Source organism: Durio zibethinus, chromosome 4 (genome assembly GCF_047325235.1).
Source record: "Durio zibethinus cultivar Kanyao isolate XHJ-2024 chromosome 4, ASM4732523v1, whole genome shotgun sequence".
Taxonomy (NCBI): domain Eukaryota; kingdom Viridiplantae; phylum Streptophyta; class Magnoliopsida; order Malvales; family Malvaceae; genus Durio; species Durio zibethinus.
Window position 1 is genome coordinate 9,935,417 of NC_143165.1, and position 16,980 is coordinate 9,952,396.

General features: G+C 29.3%; 2 protein-coding genes across 3 annotated transcripts; one reads left to right on the plus strand and one right to left on the minus strand.

Moving 5' to 3' along the window:
• Positions 1-3,289: 3,289 nt before the first annotated feature.
• LOC111288165 (FRIGIDA-like protein 1) lies at positions 3,290-6,635 on the minus strand. The gene is made up of 3 exons (XM_022878938.2): positions 5,533-6,635; positions 4,334-4,509; positions 3,290-4,247 (listed from the first exon to the last, which is right to left on the minus strand). Exons 1-3 carry the CDS (start codon positions 6,557-6,559, stop codon positions 3,567-3,569), a joined length of 1,884 nt encoding a protein of 627 aa, XP_022734673.2. The 5' UTR covers positions 6,560-6,635; the 3' UTR covers positions 3,290-3,566.
• A 5,384-nt stretch (positions 6,636-12,019) lies between these two features.
• Positions 12,020-13,974, plus strand: LOC111288724 (putative serine/threonine-protein kinase WNK11). Of its 2 annotated transcripts, XM_022879727.2 has the most exons (3): positions 12,020-12,152; positions 12,413-12,916; positions 13,233-13,974. In XM_022879727.2, exons 1-3 carry the CDS (start codon positions 12,150-12,152, stop codon positions 13,626-13,628), a joined length of 903 nt encoding a protein of 300 aa, XP_022735462.2. In that variant the 5' UTR covers positions 12,020-12,149; the 3' UTR covers positions 13,629-13,974. The 2 variants fall into 2 exon arrangements, with proteins under 2 accessions (XP_022735462.2, XP_089615581.1); XM_089759455.1 differs by lacking the exon at positions 12,020-12,152 and having other exon boundaries at positions 12,183-12,916.
• The last annotated feature ends 3,006 nt before the right edge of the window (positions 13,975-16,980 follow it).

Genomic DNA, 16,980 nt, shown 5'->3' on the forward strand with positions numbered 1-16,980 from the left:
AGTTTGATTTTTTATCTTAATGGAGATGAAAATAGATATTACATTATGAGTATAAAAATAAATATAATTTTAAATTTTTATTAGATATAAAATTAAAGATAAATAATATAGCACCCGTCACGTATTTATATTTTATATATATTTATATATTTTTAATAAATAAAATTTTTATTAAATAATATAAATTATTATTTTAAATTAATTAAAATTAATAAATTTTTTATTAAAAAAATATATTAATACATATTTATAAAAAAATATTTAAATATACGAAATAAAAACTATAAAAATAAATTTTAGTTTTTAATTTTTTTTTAAATTATAGATATGATGATTATCCATATCCTTTAAATATTCATTAGATAAAAATAAAGATAAATTTAAAATATTCATTGAATATAAATACAGAGATAAATATAATATAAAATTTTAATAATAAAAATAAAAAATATCTACCCTTACCGTATCTTACCAATTCACATATCTAATTCAAACGCACTTCAACATGCAATTGAGGCCAACTTTTTGACTAAATTCCATCACAGTTAGAATGTTGGAGAATTCAAATGAGGCCTTACTTTATGTACATGTGAATTTGGATTTTGATTCATATATATTTGTACTATAGTTGGTATGAGAAAAAGGAAAACGGAAAAATTTTGCTTTACTTACCATTTTCAATAGAATATTAAAGGTGGTTTATTCAATGGAAATTTACTTCACAAATATTCATGTCCCAAGCTCAAAATGTTAAGCTCTTCTCCATTATCTGCTCCACCCAAATATAGGAAATATAGGAAAGTATAGAAAGTAAAAAAAGTGATAACAAAAATTAGATATAATAATTTGTATATTTGTATCGTACAAAATATTAAAATCTATATATTTATATCGTATTTTATATAAAAATTACATATCATAATATATATCGACATAAAAATATGAAATATATTTTTTGATTTTATTAAATTTATATATAGTTATTTGTAAAAATTTTAAATTATATTATTTTCATATTTTATTTTTATATCATATTTATATTATATTATTATATCGTATTTTAAATTATAAAATCTAACAAAAATTATAATCAATTGATTCACTTCATTAACCACCACCAACTCTAACAAAGATCTAATTTGCTCCATTAAGGTTTTGTTTTATTTTACATTTTTCTTAAGCTTTGTAATTCAATATAAAACCCTTCTAAAATTAGAGATATGATATTTTTTTTATATAAAAAATCATAATTTAAAAATAAATAAAAATACGAGAAAAGACAACTAGAGACATTATGACTAAGAAAACAAATACTTATAAATAATTTTTTATAACCCAAATTAACCTTCAATCTTTTTAAGATTTTAAAAACATGATTATTAAAATTGAGATAAGGGATTATTTTTTAAAAAATATGTAGATTATAAATGTTAAAATTCGAACTATAAACCTAATTAACTTTTTTTTAATTACTTGTATTAGGCTCTTAGATGATCAATCATAAGCAAAACAACAATTTTTTTTTAGCCCAAAGTTGGAAAAATGAAAATCTATGAGAAGACACATTTCTTCTACACAATAAAACATTCCTATAAACATGATAAAGGACACATAATAATGATCATGGGACCAAAGCAAGCACTTGTTGACATTGTTCAAAAAGGTTTAAAAATAAACATTATAAGTACTAACAAACTTCATTTAAACATGCGTTAATGTAGCTTGAAACATTGTACAATGGGACAAAGAAATTTTAGTAAAACATATACATATAAAGTTATTGTTAGGCTATGTTTCATAGTCCATTTGCCACTTAAAACTTTTTGCAATTTTAGCTTTGGGTGCTTTCACAAGCAAATGTCTTACCAAAGCTAAAGATTGGATCTAGTGCCACAACGACACTTTTAAACAGTGAAAACGCTATAATAATGATAGTAATGAAATTAATTATTATAATAATAAAATTAAAATAAGTGAGATTGGATATATTATTAAAAAGTTATTGTAAAATTTATATATTTATTTTATATCAAATATATATAAAATATAAAAATTATTATTATAATTTATGTTAATATATCAAAAATAAAATTTTTTATTAAATTCTTATATGATTTTTATTAAAATTTAAAATTATATCATTTTTATATTTTTTATATTCGCATCATATTTAAAATCCCTTAGATCTACAAAAATCCTATATTCTGATAAATGCTTTAGGATAAAAGAATTACACGCTCCAGTAATCAAACTAATGCCGATTTTTACATACCGTTAGCATTAAACAATGTGTTTGATATGAATAGTAAAATGAGGTAAGTTTTGAAAGGTAGATTTGATGATTTATATATTTATATTATATAAAATATTAAAATTTATATATTTATATTATATTTTATATGAAATTAAATGTTATAATTTATATTGATATAAAAATATAAAATATATTTTTTAAAAATTTATATATAATTATTATTAAAATTTTAAATTATATCATTTATATCATATTTATATCATATTATTATATTATATTTTAAATTATCAAATAATCTCTTCAAAGAATAGCCAGTGTCACTTTCCTTAGAACTGTTTTCGGCAAAGCAAATTTCATGAATGAGCTTTTTGTGATTGTGTCGGCATCTCAGAGACTGCCATGGAGCAAAGGATAAAAATAATAATGGTACAAAAGAAAGGGACATCACAATCACTTTAACAATCAAACCCCTTTCACTTATTCACTCAAATTCAGATTGGCTTCGACAATTTTAACCACGTACAACTATATAAAAAGCCTACTAGCTTTAACCCCATGATGAGCAAACGACCAGCTATCAGACATTACCATATAGAGATGCCACTCATTGAATACCAGTTCTAGAGCATTAATTTCGACAAAAAATCAAGGATGCAAAAACTGTAGTTACAAAGATAAAAAGGAAAAAATAAAACCTCCTACGGGTCAACTTATGGTCGGAGGAAAAAAGAATCATGTGAACAATAAAATCGTAGGACAGTCGATTTTGTCTAAGTGTAAAAATGAACATTTTGATTGTTATTTATCATTAATTTTAATCTTATCATTATAATATTCAATTATCTTTGAATACCGTAACATGAAGATAGAAAAAAAAGTTACAGTTGTGCTTCATTTAAAAATAATATAAGTCATCTAGAAGAACATAGCATCGAAAACTCTGCTCCTGTAATAGTTGTAAACCATTACCTGTTGGGATAGGCTCGTGAGATCCAGTCTCCCTAACAAATATTGCAGGAAACTGCAATCATACCATGCAAGGGGAGGCTGAAGGATTGAATAAAAGAAAGAATGACCTTCTACAATGGAAATTAATAACATCTCATAAAAAAAAAAACAATCATAATTTACATAAATCTTTGGGTCAATTAGCAAATTAGATAAAATACTATTTAGCCTCGATCTGTCAACAAAAGTCAGTTACCGAATTTGGTTTACGCAATATAATCCAGTTATCAAGAAACACGCGTGCTTTCCAACAAGCACTGTATCCAAAAGCATACCACAGGCAACAACAAAACAGTAACAACAGCTACTGTGGATGGTAAGATGGGTGGTATTGTGGTGGTAAACCATATGCACCATAAGTAGGTCTGTCATAAGAATATAAATGGGATGCAGCAGGGTTTGGATTCACAGAGAAACCCATAAGGGCTCCTGCCAAACCATATAATGCAGTCGCAGCTGACGAGCCTACATAAGGATTAACTGGAGTGGAGCCTGCCAAGCCATAAGAACCGGCTGGCAAGCTCAAATATGGAGCAGAACGGTCTTGCATTAAACCTCCTTGCTGCAGATGAGATTGCTGGAATGGGGGAACAGCTGAACTTGAACCAGCAACTCCCAATGAGGGTGCCATACGAACAACAGATGCAGTTGTTTTAGGGCGCTTGTTGCTACTCTGCTGCTGCTTTCCCTGTGCCTGTTTCTTTTTCTTCTTTCCCTGCTGAATGACCTGCTGACTTGGCTGCTGCTGCTGCTGTTGCTGAGGCTTGGCAGTGGGAGCTGTTGCAGGGTGTTTCCTGTCTGCCTGCTGCTGCTGAGGCTTGGCAGCGGCAGCTGTCACAGGGTGTTTCCTGTCAGCCTGCTGCTTCTCGAGCTGCTCAATACGCTTCAGAAGGCTCTCCTGTGAATACTCAGTTTCTAGCTTGTGCTGTTCAATTACTTTAATTACAGCTTTCAAGGCAGCAATTTCTCTGGCTGTGGCCTCATTCTGCATGAGGAAATGTAATTAAAAAAAAAAAAAATTGAATGCTAGATTATCATACCCTGAAAAGTTGGCAGGAAATGAAAGTTTACCTGTGACCTAAGATGGTTCTTTCCATCCTTGCAAACTTGCTTAGCAAGCTTCTGGGTCTCCTTCAGATAGTCTTCCAAAAGAGGGACTGGTGGGTATTTTTCTGCTAGCCCAAATTCAAATACAAATTTCACAGCAAGTAGTTGTTTGCCACTATCTAACAGTTTTTTAATCAAATCTGCAACACATAAAATAGGCATCAGAAGCTACTCCTAAAACTACAAGATCAATACAGGCATGAGGGAGAGAATTCAAAATCTCAAAAGGAGTACAAAATTATGCAAATTATATGCTTGAAATTAATTATCAGTGACCCTGAATTACAACTTGGGCTAATTCTTTAAATGAGAAAACAATATGCTACATATTATATGTGCACACATTTGATTTGATGCAAGAAAAAGGTCTCTCATGTTTTTCTCATTTCTTTTTAATCCATGATTTTTTTTTTTTTGGTTTTTTGGGAAGTCATCATGCTTATGTGTTTCACTCGTATCTTGTTAGTGACAACCAGAATAAGCCATTACCATAAACCTTTTAATCAAGGTAAGTCTCCTATCTAACTTTTCTTGCTCAAAGTAAGCTCTAAATTTCATTTTAATATAGCAAAAAAAAAGTATCTTCATTTCCCAGGTAAGCAATTACATCAAAATTCAAAGCATCAGTCATCCAACATGAGCATCACAGAGGATCATAAAGCTCCCCAGGATTTCAGGCATTAAATTGAGTCAAATTACAGTGGATTTATATTTCCAATAAGATACAGAAATTAGATAACTGACGCTCATCTGACCATGCTCTTATATGAGGCAAATCACCTCATAAAAGAACTTTTTTTATTGTATCCAATACAAGAACTTTAAATGCACAGAAAAAAGTTGAAAAAAGGGAGCACAAACACCAACTAAAAGTTGAAAAAAGGGATCACAAACACCAACTATAAAATCAAATAAATCTAAGTGCAGGTACCAAGAATCACATTCAACCAAGACACCAATAGCATGACCATGAATCACATACCTTTAACAGCTAGACTTATTGACATATCAATCCATACATGAAAACTTTAATTCTCAAAACCCTATCACACATAATAATCTAAATCAAGCATTCATGATAAAACTCATCAGCCATAACCCAAAATGAAAGAAATTTAAATAGACATAAAAACATTGGAAAACTAGCATAACACCAATCTCACCATGAACTTTCTCTCCTAAGCCAATTGACCTACTCAACATTGTAGCTTGCCGGTGTCTAGCGATGATAAAAAAGTATCCAACAAGCTCCTCTTTATCAACCACAGCTCCCAAACTATAAGTTACCACTAAATGCAAAAACGCCAATGTCTCCAAAAAGTTATTTTTTCTCAACTTGACCTTGCCTTTCCACTCTAAAGCTAACTTTTTTGCTCTCTCCTTCACTTCATCACTAAACCTTAGACCAGTTTCCATCAACTGCTCCAACAAAAACACGCAAACCCACCTTAAACTGAACAATTCTGGGTCTTTATTGCCTTTAGACTGAGAATTCTCTGCATAAAAGCCCTCCATTGCATCCAGAACCATTGCCCCAGGATCCATAGCAGTCTTTAGAGCACCTGGAAGCTCCATTCGGATAGCTTCGCGCTCGTTTACATGGTCATTTATGTACTTCCTCAACCCCTTCCCATCCATTCTCTCACAGAACTCCTTCAGCTCCGGCCGAGTCACCACCGAGTCAACACCGCCGGATGCCGGAGCCGAACCATCAGATTGCAGTCCCACCGAATTTGACGACGATGGTTGCTCACCATTTAATGGTACAAGCTGAATCAACGGCCGATTCACCAGCGACTCAGCGGCTGAGTCTACCCGGTCCTGTCTAGATGACGGTTTCTGAGCACATGGGTCTCCCTCTTTTGACGAGAGTGGTTGAGTTGAGCACGGAGTGTGCTCCGAAATGGGGACGGCATCAACTGGGTGGTGAACGGACTCGTGCGACTCGAGGAGACGGAACCGCTGAGTTACAGAGTTTTGGATTGCGGTGAAGTGAGAGTCGAGGTCGGACCAAGAGATAGAGAAAGAACAGAGGTGCAAATAGTTGGCTTGGAGATGATCGAACGCTTTCTTGAGTTCCTCCTTTTTGACATCTATGAGATTGATCGCCGATTCTATTGTTCTCAGCGATGGCGTCGTCGAAAGATTTTCCGATGACATTGCCATCGTCGAAATATTTTCCGATGACATTCTTTTCACTTTTAAGAGATTAACTAAAACGTGAAAAACGAAAATAAACCAACAAAAAATCCCTAACAAATAAATATCAGAAATTGATTTTTTTTTTCTGTTCTTTTATTCAATTAAAGTAGAATTATTCATGGGCCAAGCCCAACCCAAAAAAATATGACATCAAGGTTCACTTTTTTATTAGAATATTTAATAATAAAATAGAGATAGTAATTATTTTAAAATTAAATTTTAATATTTAAAATAATTTAAAAATTATATTGTAGATAATGAGGTCGAATAAGGTCAAGTAATGATAGATTAAAATAGAAACTTAGAAACATTTAAAGAGATTTGTTATAACATTCATATATAATTTGTGTGATTTGTTAAACAGTCTTTTGTAAGAAATGAAAAAAAAAAAATTATATTCAATAAATATTTTTTTGGATCTCATGTATAATGAGTGCTTTACACTATTTTTTTCTTGAAATAAATTGTAACCAAAAAAAAAAATGGATATATGATCATTACGTAATATAAACTTTTAAAAGTTTTTGATAAAAGAATAGATTATGATCAATATTTAAAAAAAATAAAATCAACGCCTGTTAGTATTGGTGATAAGAAATTTAGTTTTTTTTAAATAAGATATTAGCTTTGAGTTTTATGAATAAAAAAAAAAAGTTTGAGAGAGTTTATTTTTTTATAAGATTTGATCCGATTCAATTTTAGATTAATCGAAATTTAAAATAATTATTAAACACCAAAAAATTTAACAAAAAATAAGAAAAAAACAAATTTTACTCAATCCAATGACTGGACTATGCAAAATAATAAGCCTAAATTTCAATAGTTTGCTTCCACTTTGTTTGCAGTACATTGTGCCTTTATAGCCACGGTTGCCTCTGTTTTGTTGCCTTCTTGATGAAGGCAATAGACCAATTTTGAGCTGTAAACAATGCATATGGGAACTATGGGGCTTCCATGTGAGGTGGGGCACTAAGCTTTAGCCACTGTGATTTGCAGAAAGTGACCCACCATGAAGGTTGAGAGGGATCTAATCAAACGAATATCCGAATTTCGTTTAAATAAATATCGAAATATATGTAATCATAGTCAAATGAGCTGGTTTAATGTTATTGGAGTCGACTCTCAAAATTGAAGGCCGGTTGTTTGAACTCCGATCATAACCTAAAAAATAAAAAATAAAAAAATTATTTTATTTTGATAAGATTAGTTGAAATTAATAGCTAAGATATTATTTTATTTTGATAAGATTAGTTGAAATTAATAGCTAAGTGCAACCAAATAAAACACTAGTATTTTCATATCCAAAATAAATTCTTTAATCTTCTATAAAATAATAGCATTTGCAAATCTTTGACTTTGTCATTTCTTTAATTAATATAATTGGAATTGAGTGAGTAACTTGTTTGCAACTTCTTAAGAAGGTCTCAGCTTATGTAGTATAAAATTTTTCATCTGATTTGCTTTTTTTTTTTTTTAGTTATAATGAAATTTTCATTTAATTTTTTTTGGGATTGGTTGGTAAAACAATTACTTAATAATATCTAAATACAATATTTTATTTCTCTAACTTACCCAAATAAAAAAAAAATTAATTCTTTCTCTGCTTAAATAAGACTTGTCAAAAATATCAAAAAAAGATTGACTTGGTATTCTTTTGTTGATTCAAAGACTTGAAAAGAGTTATATATATATATATATATATATAAATTTTATATCTTTGTAAAAATTAAAAATGCTTCCCTGTCATCATGTGATTCTCAACACATTTGAGTTTTGGTCTCTATTCCAATTTTTACGTGACAATTGGGTTAGACATTTTTAGAATGAACTGCCATTAAAGTGTTGTAATTCATGAATTTGATTCAATATTTTAAGTCAAAATTAGAAAATTTCCCTAAATGGCAAATAAGGATATATATGAAACTCACATTCTTTGTATGACAATTAAAGTTTTTACTTTGCCTTAAATTGAAATTTCCACGTAGTCGTTTACTTTGAGAGAACGTTTAGATCACGGATTCTAAATTTTTTTTTTTTTTTTGGAAATCTAACTTTTCATTATTTGATTATTTTTTGGTTTAGTTTAAAAACTTTTCTTTATGTCAAGAATATTAAAATCCAAACAATGTCAAAGGTAGTAGAAAAAAAAAACACTCATCTAGATTTTGAAGAGAAAATAAAATTTTTATCCCTTTTATTCTCACTTAATTCCATGTTAAAAAATAATGGTATTTTCTTATAAATGTTGTAATTTTATGTGCTGCTTTTTATTTAATCTTAAAATTTTAATAAATACTATTTTTATTGAAAATATAAAAAAAATTAGAATTCTTAAATTTCAATAAAAACAACATTTTTAAGATTAAAAATTTAGTATTTGTTGAAATATGAAAAAAAATTTATATTATAATAAAAATTTATTATTAAATATATTACATGTACAATAAAATCTAAAATACTTTTACAAAAACAATTTATTAAAAATATCAAATGAACAATTTACATGTTAAATAATATGAATGTTACAAGTTATTCACGTATCATCAAAAACAATATAGTAAAAGATATTATTAGATAATTTTACATTCTTTTAATCAAATACAAAAATTTTACATTCCTTAATGTCAACAAAAACAATGAATTACATATTCTCCTTCCATATCACTTTTCTTTGAAATCTAAGAATCTGCAAATTAGACATTTTTAAAAGTTAAATTTTAATATTTTTAAGAAGAGTGAAACGTACAATTTAAGATTTGATTTTGCTTTGTTAGTTTTGAAAATTTTCAATATCATTAAAGAAATTAATTAATAAACTCAAAATTTAACTTAGTTAATTCATACATTCATTTTAAAAAATTGACATTCAATAAATTTGAAATTCAAATTCCAATACTTATAACTCCTTTTTCTATATATCTTCAAAATACAACCTTTTAAAAATAATAATAATAATTATTGAAACATGCATGGATGGGTCTCACATGCAATTTCACATGTAACATTTTGTATGCTAAGACTAGGGGTGGCCATAACAACTTGGACTATAAAATCACATGTTCCTTCATGTTTTAATAATTTAGATGGCAAAAGCCTAGAATGTCACAAGAAAAATAAATGCCAACCTCAATAACTATGGATCCTAGCTTCTAATATATAATTATTTTGATATTATTTTTTTATTTGAATTTTTTTATTTTTATTTTTTTAAGTTTTTGACATAGGTCATATATAATAAAGTTATAATTCTTGATATTCCAAGAATTAAGGGTTTTCCATGTGAGGAATAGTTGTGGTCTAACGGTGAATTAGAAAATAATAATTATCTTATTATAATGATTAATTTTGAGTCTTACGTATTAAGAATTGAATCGAATTCAAATATAATAACAATCGTGTGATTTATTGATAAAATGTAAAATTTTTAGTTTTAGTATAATTTCATACTTTTTTTGAAGTTATAATTATTTATCACTATTTGTTATTCCTTAAATTATACTCTTAAGTTCTTTTGTCAATATATATATATATATATATAACCATAATACTTTCTCTTAATAGATAATTTGTTCAAATTCTTTAAAATTGATTTTTAAATTTAACATTAATGAGAAAATAATCAAGCTTCCATCATACTTTAATGTGTCTCAGCTCATTAGATAAAACAAATATTTATATATTTGATATTAATGTCATTATTTTTCTAAGGTGGTACTTTTTATTTCTTATTTTTCTTGGGCAGCAAGGCTCCATTTGTTTAGAAATAGACTTTTCAACAACAATTTGATCAAATTAACACTATTTTTTTAGTTGTTATAATATATGTGTGCATATTATAAATCAATCATTATAATTTTGTAAATTTAGCAGTGCTATTTCTATGCACAAAGGGATATATTGAGCAACATAAAATTCATAATTAAAGAGAGCAATCTAGATTAGAGATAAAATTAGAATTTATTTTCTCTATATTTTATCAGTGAAATTTTTTAAATTCATAAGCAAAGTTAAGAGATCAAAACATATCTAACTTCTTTCTTTTAATTTATTTTTTTATTTTTTAATATATTCTAAAATATTTGTCATCTTATTAATCTTGTTTATGAAATCTAAAAATTTTATTATCAATAAAATTATTTCATCCGCTAACAACGAAAATTTTTAATTCTATAAGCAAAACTAATAGAATAACACTTGCTCTTTATAGAGTATACTAAAAAAATAAAAAATAATTAAGAAAAGAAATGAGACTAATAGATAATAACATTCTCTTAATCTTATTTATGAAATTAAAAAAATTGACGATTAATGTGTAAAAATTGAATTAAAAAATTATTTACTTATATTAACTCAATAATTTTAACATGAAATTTTCTTTTTCTTTTTGGAATCTAATCCTACCTTTTTAGTATAATTCACACTTATATATATTTGGTAGCCCCAAAATTCCTACCTAGTTGGCCTAAATTTTTGACACTTAATCAAGAAAACTACTTTACCAAATTTGATTTTCTTTCAACAACTTTCTTGCAAACCAAACACACTCCAAAATATTGTTGCTCCTTTGAAAAAGGCAAAGCCCAAAACATGAAAATTCAAAGTCAAAGACGTGTAATCAGACTTCTTCAATCTTATCGCTGGATTTCTCTATTTTCATCCAAGCCGTCCAAATAATCAAGAACCACCTCGAAAAGCACCGTATGGTTAAATGGATGGTCATGATTCAATATAAGAAAAACACGCCAAAGTTGACTTCTTTAGAATCTCCAACATTCAAGGAAACAGCAAAACCTTAAAAAACGAGATAAGATCCCCCTAAAACACGCTGCAATGTGATAAAGCCAAAATGACAGCTGCCAAAAAAGACAAATAAAATCAATTTTTTAAAAATAATTTTTATATTCTATCTTTATTTTTTATAAAAATTTTCGTAATATATTATTTAATAATTTAAAATATGATATAATAATTATATATAAATTTAATAAAATAAAAAATATATTTTATATTTTTATGTTAAAATTATGAAACATAATTTTTATATAAAATTTAATAAAATATAAAAATTTTAATATTTTATACATATAAATATACGAATTTTAATATTAAATTTTTTTTTCATTTACAAGATTCTTCTTTATCATTCATTGCTTATTAAAATCTTAATCTTCATTTACAAGATTAATCTTTCTTAATCTTAGAAAGATTCAAAACTCTTAAATCCGTTTTTAGCATAAAAACTCACAAATTAATTATAATTAGCTCTTGTCATTTTAAAAGTGAAAATTTGATAAATTTTGAGTTTAAATTTTAATATTTGTCATTTGTGCTTATATATTAAGATTATGGATTTTTTTAAAAAAATTCATAAATTAAACCTATATAGTTTAATGATTAATATAAATTAACCAGAGTTAAATCCACCAAATGATTAATGTAAACTTCTCCTATAAATACCACTCTTCAAAACCCTCTATTTTCTTCATGTTACGTGTTCAGTTACACTTTCTTTTTTCCGGCAGATAAAGTTTCTGCTGTTTCTCATCTCTCTCTCTTTCTTCTTCTTTTTTTTTTTTTTATGGTGAGTTCTTCATAAACCTTCTTTTTTTCTGTTTTATTTTGGCATGAAACCTTAGTTTTTAATAATAAAATCGTCTTAGGATTCATGGGTTTTTTCAAATTTTTAAATATTTTTAAGGGTTTTATTTTATCTAGATTTTTCATAATTTTGTTGTTTATTTTGTTCAAGTTTCCTTTTTTTTTTTTTTTTATAAAATTTAGCTGTTCTTTTTTTTTTTTTTCATCTTTTCACTTATATTTTTGAATGATTTTCGTGAGCAGATGCCTAGCGTCAATCCCGGCCAATCCGACAAGGATTCGGAGCCGTTTGTCGAGATCGATCCGACCGGTCGTTATGGTCGTTACAGTGAATTTCTAGGTTCCGGGGCAGTTAAAAAGGTTTACAGAGCATTTGATCAAGAAGAAGGCATTGAAGTTGCATGGAACCAAGTCAAGCTACGAAATTTCTCCGACGATCCATCGATGATCGACAGGCTTTATTCGGAGGTTCGATTATTAAGATCATTAACCAACAAAAACATCATTTCATTGTACCATGTTTGGCGCGACGAGGAACACAACACATTGAATTTCATAACTGAAGTGTGTACTTCTGGGAATTTGAGAGAGTACAGGAAAAAACACAGGCAAGTTTCAATGAAGGCATTGAAGAAATGGTCAAAGCAGATTTTGAAAGGCTTAGATTATTTGCATACACATGAGCCTTGTATTATTCACAGAGATCTTAATTGCAGCAATGTTTTTGTTAATGGAAACACCGGTCAGGTATGCTTTTTTTCACACATGATGGGTTTTTTTTTTTTTTACTGTTTGGTCACTCAGAAAGAGCAAAGAAAAGTTAAGAAAATGAAAGGGTAGAGAATATAATTCTCTTATAATTACTTTATAGTTTTATTCACTGTTAGGGTATGTGAGCAGACTCGGTACCAATTCATTTATGCTAGTTTATAATAGATCAGTAACATAGTAAAACTCATTCATATTGATTCGTTTACACTTTTATATAGATTATATCTACTTTGGATGCAACCTTTATTGACATTAATCTTTGGAATTTGAAGAACAATTTGATTTTCAACAGGTTAAGATTGGTGACTTGGGATTGGCAGCGATCGTGGGGAAGAGTCATGCAGCACATTCAATTCTTGGAACACCGGAATTCATGGCACCGGAGTTATACGACGAAGATTACACAGAACTTGTTGACATATACTCATTTGGGATGTGTGTGCTTGAGATGGTGACCCTGGAAATTCCATATAGTGAATGTGACAATGTGGCCAGAATTTACAAGAAAGTGTCAAGCGGGATGAGGCCTCAGGCCATGAGCAAGGTTAGAGACCCGGATGTGAAAGCATTCATTGAAAGATGCCTTGCTCAGCCTAGGGCAAGACCTTCTGCGGCAGAGCTGCTTAAGGATCCATTTTTCGATGAACTTGATGATGACGAAAATGATGATCATGGCGTACCTTCATGACCAAGGATTATCAGTGTAGTGTATCGACGCAATTAGGCATAGATCTTTTGTATTGTTAATAGTTTTTAATCCTAGTGTTGCATCCAAATTAGTGGTTGTCCTCTTAAAATTCTCTTTCAAGTAGGATAATTTGGAAGTTCGGCTCGCACTGTACTAGAAGATGCATTTTATTATTGGATTTTTCAGTCATATATCTGTATATAAAACGCATCTTTCAATGCGGTGGGAGCCTTTCCGCAAGCTTCCATATGAACCCTAAATATAAGTTTAATTTGTACATAATGTTTTCACAATATCCAAGTTTGAATGGGAAGAAAGATTGTGTGTAAACTTTTGGTTTCTTGAACATGAATTCCTCATCTTTTTATTATTTTTTTCAGCTTAAATGTCAAACTTCAAACTTCAAAACTAAGATAAGATCAATTGAGATTTGGGTTGTATTTGAAGTGCAAGTCAAAGCAAAATACAACTCAAAAAGGGTTTCTTGTATTGTTTGTACTAATCTTCGAGTTGAAAGAAAGACCTTGAAATCAAGAGAGAAAGAGACCAGTTAAAGATAAAATCAAAAAATATTTTCTATGTTTGTGCTCCAACACTCAAATCAAAAATCGTCTAGAAATCACCTAGAGGACGTTGGAAAGGGTTGAATGGGGCTATGAAGAACAAGCTATGTTTTGATGAACAGATAACATATTTTATTATAGGCAGTTGGGTGACATAGAGACCTTTTTTGTATTGCTCTCACACTTATTGCCATAGCCTGGCCATGGTCTGGCCTGACTGGTTTTCCATTTCCAAAAGAAAAAAGTTGGAGAATTTGGCATCAAAGTTTGTGAGTGCTCTGCTGGGGTTTCACATTTCCTTTTAACAAACTTAGAGAAATGCTTTATTCTTTTTCTTTTATTGGAAAATACTATATTCTAAATTTAAACAGTTAAGAAAATGATCTTTCTTTATATAATATAAATTCATTTAATATTTAGTTATACTCTGCAGAATCTGAGTGTATATTGTTCTCTACTAATATTGGAATACACAGCATTAATATGCCTCCAATTAGTAGTATGGGAGAAACTTTCAACTCTAAATATAATCTCAAATTAAAAGGTTGTTGGTGTTGAGCTGTCTTGATGAATGCCAAAACCTGAAATTACAGTGTAGAAGGTCAGTTAGTAGCAAATGTTCAAAGTTTTTTCAATATTTGTATTTTAACGTTCAAGTTAGTGCTCCACAAGAAGTGGAAAAGAAACAAATGAAAAGAAGATATGAAAAGTTGAAATTATTTGATAGTACATACCTGTGGTGAAAGTACTGGTTTAGGTGGTCTAAGCTCCAAGTAACAAGGTTAGGGTTGTCGTCACCCATTTGAATTGAGCCAGCAATCAACAATTAAATTAGAGAATGACACATCAACATTTTCGTGTGCCACCAGATGATCAGTTAAAATGATCGACCTGACGTGAAGCTTGAGAATTCAAGTCGACTCAACATATTAACTCAATCAAATTAATTAACTTGCCCCTGATTAATAGGTGACTAACACTCTAAAATAAAAGGTTTATTTTACCCTTTAGACTCAAGCATGCCCCTGACAAAAGCTAATGACATAAAAACGGTCCATTAGGCTGACTTTTTAGCCAAAAGCAAATTTTAAATAACTTGATATAGGGTTTTGTGTAGAAACATAGTTTCCATTTTTTTAATTCTATCTAAAAAATAATCTTTAAAATATTTTTATATAAACAACCAACTAAAAGAAAGACAAGAAAATCATCTTTGTTGATGTGGCCTCTAATGCTTGATCTTTGGCTTCCTGTTTTGGGGACATCATAGAACCGATGAAATTTATGTTCATAAATCAAACATGGAACCTGATTTTTTTTGTTTTTTTGAAGTGTCTTATATTTTGCATAAGATTCCTAGATAAACAGAACCAACCATATAAATGGAAATTGCTAGCTTTAGAGTTGAATTTACTGAGTCATGATAAAGAGGAAGTCTGATTTTTTGCATGTTGCAAGTGAAACAGAAACCTTTAATTCCAGGAAAAAAAACAGTTTTAAATTCAATACTTCAAGGGATAATGTCTTTCCAGGATGCCTGAAAGCTGATAATTGAACTTTAGATCAAATAAATTTCTAGTGCTTTCTTACAGATTGGTATATTCCCATTAATAATGAAATTTTTTTATGTAGGTGTCTAAGAAAAATATAAAAAAAAAATTACAGGTGTTGAGATTTAAACTTCCAACCAGCTAGATGCTTACTCTTAAAATAGCTGTATAAATCAAATAAGTTAATCCTCGAGTTCCTAGAAATGATGAATTTGACATCCCCAAAGATCAGCTAGTTAGGAAAATGAATCTGTTTATGCATGTTCAGGTAAATTTAAGAGAAAGAAATGGTAAAATATTGATACATCAAGTAAGTTAACTTGTCCATATGCCTGTTGCTTTGTGCTTGTCAATGTATGTGCTGCTTCTTGGCTTCATACCACGAGGTTTCATGGTGAAAAAGAAAAAAAAAAAACAAATTAGTCCATGGATGTTCCAAAGACGGACATTATTCTTGTCCAAAAACTTCTGATCACTTACTCCTTGATCATGATGTTTCTCATGAATTTCTTCAACCAAAAAATAATTAAACTACTAATAGTATGATGATATCCAGAAAGAAAAAAAAATTTAGACGCTTAGCGCGTGATTCTGCAGCTTCATCAGAAGAGACTATGATAGCTCAAAGCTGTTATCAGCAACCAACAGATTGTGAGCAAGTTAGTGACGGTGTCTCAGTAATATTGCTTTGGAAACTAAGACAGAAAATGTCCTTATCTGATATATCAAAACAAGGAGGAACAATGATGCATTGTGATTCTATCAAGTTGCCTGATTGAAGTATCCTTTAAGCAAGTTTCGGATGACCGAAGAAAGTAGTCCAAAGATGCAGAGAAGGGGAGATTTTGATCTGCTTCTGAAGGGGCTAACATGCATTGCAGTTGTTCCTCTATTAACCATAGTCTGTATGGGAGGTGAGACATGAACAAGGAACTCAAAAGGAGTTAATGACTTGGCACAAAATCCCTGCTTGCATAAGCCTGAAGGTGTCAAGTGCAATTTGCAGTAGAAATAAGGCTTGAAAATCTGAATCTTAATTAGAAGGGTAATAGATGCAGATGCCGTTTGCATGCTCCAAAAGCTTGAAGTTCTTCGCTTAGCACGACATGGAGCTGTATCTACCTTGATATCATACTGCACAAGGCTGAGGCATATCCAGAGCTTGGACATGTTCAACAATCATTTTACTCCCATCGGTCCACATATCAAACACGAATTCAAGCATGTTTATAAGTATTC